The sequence below is a fragment of the Marmota flaviventris genome, chromosome 17 (genome assembly GCF_047511675.1).
Source record: "Marmota flaviventris isolate mMarFla1 chromosome 17, mMarFla1.hap1, whole genome shotgun sequence".
Classification (NCBI taxonomy): Eukaryota; Metazoa; Chordata; class Mammalia; order Rodentia; family Sciuridae; genus Marmota; species Marmota flaviventris.
Window position 1 is genome coordinate 55572574 of NC_092514.1, and position 6000 is coordinate 55578573.

A 6000-nucleotide genomic window follows, 5' to 3' on the forward strand; every position below is an offset into this window, starting at 1 on the left:
AAAATTTTTGTAGTTTTTTCAGAGTGCATTCATCTGCATGCTTATGGAATGCAGACTTGTTTCCTGATTGTATTTACAAAATATAATCAAGGTAAATATGAAAATATCTGCTTATAACTAAAAACAGTTTTTGACTAATGACTTTATATCACTAGTTCAGATAATGAATGAATTATTTTATGGATATTTTAAAACATGCTATCATGGGAAAAAAGAAAAATTGGTCATTGGAAGATATTCAAAACATTAAACCTTTTCTTCAGCAGAGTGACTTCCAATTTTCCAAAGGCACTGTTCTGACTATACTTCTTATTAGGGTTTTGTATGTCCTCAAACTCACATGATTTTTTACCAGTCTCCTCTGGTAAAAAACTCCTTGGCAGGAGTTCATTATCAGACAAATGATTGCCTTTCTTAGGCAAATTTAAACACCAGTAGAAAAAATAAAGTCTGGGGAAATGATTTAGGAAATACAAAGACCTTTCTAAAGATGGAGTGTAGTATCAATACTAAGTTCTTGACTGTCTCTGGGATAAACAGGTGTTTATTAGCAACCCATTCTGCATGACACGGCTGTAGTGATTTTTTTCATAGCATGGAAAAAATCTTGAAGGTAGGAAAACAAAATAGAAAATTATGATAGAGTACTTTAGTCTTCATAATAACTGTAACATAGTAAACTGAATGGCAGTGTGGTGATTAATATCCCTTTCTTGAGGATATGAGTTTGAGGAGAGGTAACTAAAGTTTGAAGAAGCAAGTGTATTTTTACACATGATGGTAATGAGAAGTTTCACGTTATTTCTTTTCTCCTGTATATTTTTTAAGTTCTATTTCAGGTTAACCTTATATCATCAAATGTTTTATAAATGTATTAGCCAAATCCATGCAAGGTCTCTGTTGTACAGCAAGATTTTGTCCTAGAAATGTGACCACAGCATGTATATTGTTCCCTCTAATCTTTCTTACTGGTTTATTTTCAATAATGTTTTGCTCTAACAACAAAAAGGGATGGGGAGGCTGCCAACAGTCTACATATTAGAACAGTTCTTTAAGGAAGGAAATGGAGGAAATCTCAGACAAAAATCAGGACAATCATTCGAAACATGATCTTTTTATACCAACTGTTTAGGCCAAAATGCATCTATTTTACTTTTAATCACTTGATTTTATTTATAAATTGCAATTCCCTGATCCCAAAATTTTATTCTTTATATATCTGGTTACTTGTATTGATATTTGTTTATGTTGGGCAGTGTGTGTCAGTGTGTGCTTGAGTGTGTGTTTGTGTTTATAATCACATGTGATTTTTAAGATGGTGTTTAAAAGAAGTAACCCTTCCACAGCATGTCCTCCTCACATTCTTCCACCAGAGAAGAGGCCCCCTGAACCCCCTGGACCTCCACCGCCGCCACCTCCACCCCCTCTGGTTGAAGGCGATCTTTCCAGCGCCCCCCAGGAGTTGAACCCCGCCGTGACAGCCGCCTTGCTGCAACTTTTATCCCAGCCTGAAGCAGAGCCTCCTGGCCACCTGCCACATGAGCACCAGGCCTTGAGACCAATGGAGTACTCCACCCGACCCCATCCAAACAGGACTTACGGAAACACTGATGGGCCTGAAACAGGTTTCAGTGCCACTGACACTGATGAACGCAACTCTGGTCCAGCCTTGACAGAATCCTTGGTCCAGACCCTGGTGAAGAACAGGACCTTCTCAGGCTCTGTGAGCCACCTTGGGGAGTCCAGCAGTTACCAGGGCACAGGGTCAGTGCAGTTCCCAGGGGACCAGGACCTCCGTTTTGCCAGGGTTCCCATAGCATTACACTCGGTGGTCGGGCAACCATTCCTGAAGGCTGAGGGAAGCAGCAACTCTGTGGTACATGCAGAGACCAAATTACAAAACTATGGGGAGCTGGGGCCAGGAACCACTGGGGCCAGCAGCTCAGGAGCAAGCCTTCACTGGGGGGCCCCAACTCAGTCTTCTACTTATGGAAAACTCTATCGGGGACCTACAAGAGTCCCACCAAGAGGGGGAAGAGGGAGAGGAGTTCCTTACTAACCCAGAAACTTCAGTGTTCTGAAAGTTTCCTTCCCTATCCATCTTTTCATCCAGTCCTCTGAACCTTTAATGAAATCACTTGCCAGAGTGAGGTAATCATCTGCATTTGGCTACTGCAAAGCTGTCCGTTGTATTCCTTGCTCACTTGCTATTAGCAGGCGAATTACAAATAATGATGTGGGCATCAGTTCCCCCTGGATGGGTTATAGCCAGAACATGTACTTCAACTCTGCCTAGGAGATACAGTAGAGAATATGGAGAGGGTCATTAAATTGAAAAGTCAAGGTTATATTAGTTTATTGCCTGCATTTCTTGAGCAGAAGAGAGAACAGTTTGTTTTGAGATGGCTCAGGAGAGGCTCTCTTTGGTTTTTAAAGTTTTGGGATTTTTGGTTGGTTGGATTTTTTTTTTTTTTAAATGGTTTCTTTCTTTTGAATTTTAATTTAGATTTTTTTCCCCTTTAAAGAGAATAGTGTTCACAAAATTTGAACTGTTCTTAGGCTTTTGCTAGAAGGAAAACAGTGGTCTGGCTGATTTAAATAAATGTTTCCTTCCTCTCCACATCTCACTATTTTTGCTTTTAAGTGAACACCCCTCTCCCCCACAATTGAGCATCTTGACCGTATCTTTTTTCCAAGTAAATTACTCATCCTTAAAGTTTATTACACTTTGACAAAAGATATGCCCCTTTCCCTGCACATAAAGCAGGTTGTAGAAAGTGGCATTTGGGGGCAAGTAGGTAAACTTGCCCAGTTTCTTTCCCTCCATCTCTTGTCTCTACCTCTCCCTCTCTGGCCCCTCCTTCTCTACCTTCTCCATCCTCCTCTGTTTTTGAGGCATTTGTTTGGAAAAAACATCGTTGAGATGCCCAAGAACCTGGAATTTTTTTTTTTTTTTTAATAAAGGAAAGGAAATTCAAACTCCTACATTGTTCTCTGTAACTCTTCAATTCCAAAATGTTTTGGTTTTTTTTTTTTTTTTTTAAAAAACATGTTCTGATGGGGAAATTGATTTGTAAATGTGGATAGCCTAGGACATTGCTCTGAGCTGTGGTTATAAAGATGATGCCTCCATATACCTAGAGGGCTAATGAGAGCAGTTAGTTTATTGTTTACACATATATTTTTATGTCAAAAAAGAAAAAAAAAGTTTCAAACAGAGCATTGTGATATTGTCAAAAAGGGGAAAAAGCCCTGAAAATACATGGAAATGTAACCTAGTTTAGGGTGGTATTTTTTTGAAGATACATCAACACCTGATACCTTTTTTAAAAAATAATTTAAAAACAACATATCGTGAAAAAAAAAAAAAAGAAAGAAAAAAACAGTATTGACATGTACACATCCCAGCATGTATATCCTTCCAATTATTTAGGGATTTTCTTCCAGAGAGATTTGATTTTGGTTTTGGTTTTGGTAAAAAGGTTAAAATGTAACTTCCTGGCAATAATTTTGCCTTATCATATAAACAGGAAATGGAAGAAAAAAACTCTCAGGGTTGGATAACTTGGGAGGCATCTCATTCTGGCTTCCATTTCTAAGAGTACCAGCATATGGAGTGTTTTAAAAACAGATACATGTCATATAATTTATCTGCACAGACTTAGACCTTCGTGAAATATAGGTTAGTCCCTTTTTACAAAGAAAAGGCAAACATTCTTTCGAATCTTGGAGAATAGTTTAAAGCTCAAGTGAAGTTTCATGTTTCAATGCCAAGTTCTTATATTAAAAAATAAAATCTACTTATGACAGAAAGGTGCATTAATTTAAAAAACTTTAAAGAAATGAAAAAAGAACCCTCTTCAGATACTTACATGAAGATTATTTCCTCCTGTTACTGAAAAGATAGATGTTGGTGTGTGTATTTGTTTATTATTCTCTGGTTTTTGGTCTGGCCTTGCCCTCAGGGCCAAACATTGATTAATAAGAGAACCTTCTAGCCTTTTTGGTTTAGTGGCGTTTATACCAGTGTGTCAAATTAGATTTGCTAGGCACACTGATATACTATCAGTAAATTGCATTAAAAATTCATCTAAACCTTCTGTCTGTTGACTTCTTAGTCTTCAGACATGGGCATTTGTATTTTAGAATATTTGAATTTGAGGTATTGGTCACCCCTCCCCTGTTTTTGATTAAAGAAGCTGAGCCTGGGATACTTTTTAAAGTATCTGTTCAGTGAAAACAGAATTGTTTTCCCATTGAATATGAATAAAAGTATATTTTTCATTGTATTTTGGTTATCAGCAGTCACCAATAATGTTTTTCCCTCCCCTCTCCCACTCCTTATTTTTAATTATGCCAAATATTCTGAATAATATACTTAAGCTTCCATTCCCCCATCCCTGCTAGGGAAGGGGGTGGGTGTATGTGTGTGAATGTATGTGTATGTATGGTCCCATCTCACCCCCACCCCCATTTTGGGAGTCTGACCTTTAAAATGGAGGGAAAAAAAAAGTTTGGGAAGTTTTGACTATTTCTGAAAGCAGAGGGGGAAAAGATCTCACTTAAATATCCTGGAAATCTGTGTGAAGGAAGAAAAGGTATTTCGTAATTTTTCAGCTTATTTTATCTATAAACATGATGGAAGTAAAGGTTTGGCTGAATTTCAACTTGACTATTGGAAAGTTACAAATCCGATTAATTCCATTCAAAAGTGGTTTTGGTTTTGTCTTAACTATTGTACCGTGGAAGATATTAAGTCTATTAAATACATTATTTTGAACAGATGAGAAATCTGATTCTGTTCGTGAATGAGAGGCAAAACTGGTATGACCATGATTTTGAAAACAAATTTGCTTGACCCAGTTGCTTTAGTTTTTTCTTCAACTGTCCATAGGAAACATAAGGATTTGAAAACATCATCAGATCTAAATGTTTAAAGCCAGGGCAGTTAGCACAAATCTGTAAGTAGGACTTCTGTTAGCTTATGCCATAGACATCACCCAACCACTTGTATGTGTGTGTGTATATATAATATGCATATATAGTTACAGTGCTAAATGGTTACCAGCAGGTTTTGAGAGAGAATGCTGCATCAGTAAAGTGTCAGTTGCCACCTCATTCTCCCTGATTTATAGGTTCCTGACACTGTATTCCTCTCTCTTGTTTTTGCCCCCCATCGGGTGTACCTTGTCTATGTACAGATATTTTGTAATATATTAAATTTTTTTCTTTCAGTTTATAAAAATGGAAAGTGGAGATTGGAAAATTAAATATTTCCTGTTACTATACCACTTTTGCTCCATTGCATTTACTTCTAATTTCTGTACCTTCTGAGCATATCTAATTGTGTATAAAAGACATTTTTACCTCCACTTTATCTTAGAGGTTCTCTGTCTCAAAAACACTATTGATTTCATAAGCTACCAAAAAACTTTCTCAGAGTTTTTGAAGAGGTGCTTGAAAACACTAGACTAGAAACTAGAGAATAAAAAAAATAAATAGGGAAATCCATAAGGCCTGACTTATAAAAAAAATAGAACTAAACAGTTACACAAATATTGGTGGCACCCAGCCATCAAAAGAGTTGAGCTTCATGTACCCTGACTCCTCCTGACAGGAGAGGTAAGTGGGTTTGAGCTCAATAGTCATCGAGGGAAGTTGGTAAGAAGCTGTTTAGATCCAAAGAATAATCTCTTAAACCAGGCTCTCCACCATCCCACCCAAACCCAGTTCCCACAATGTTATAGAGCAGGGTCAGCATGGGCATTAGTATACCCAGAGATTTCCCAATGCCTGCCAATCCAGAAAGTGAATCAATGTTGTTTAAAGGTTAAAGTCCCTATTATTTCAAAAACCAAGTGGCTCATGCCTGTAATCCTAGCAACTCGGGAGGCTGAGGCAGGAGGATCTCAAGTGAGGCCATCCTGAGCAACTTAGACCCTAAGCAACTTAGCAAGACCCTGTCTCAAAAGAAGGGATGGGATGTGGCTCAGTGGTTAA

At 37.8% G+C, this 6000-nt stretch overlaps 1 protein-coding gene across 1 annotated transcript in view; it reads left to right on the forward strand.

Annotated features, from left to right (window-relative positions):
• Window positions 1–5288, forward strand: part of LOC114084487 (cyclin-dependent kinase 12) — a 61914-nt gene extending 56626 nt beyond the window's left edge. Inside the window, 1 exon segment of the mRNA XM_071603845.1 lies at window positions 1374–5288. Coding sequence (XP_071459946.1) covers window positions 1374–2059 — 686 coding nt within the window. The 3' untranslated portion in view covers window positions 2060–5288.
• The last annotated feature ends 712 nt before the right edge of the window (window positions 5289–6000 follow it).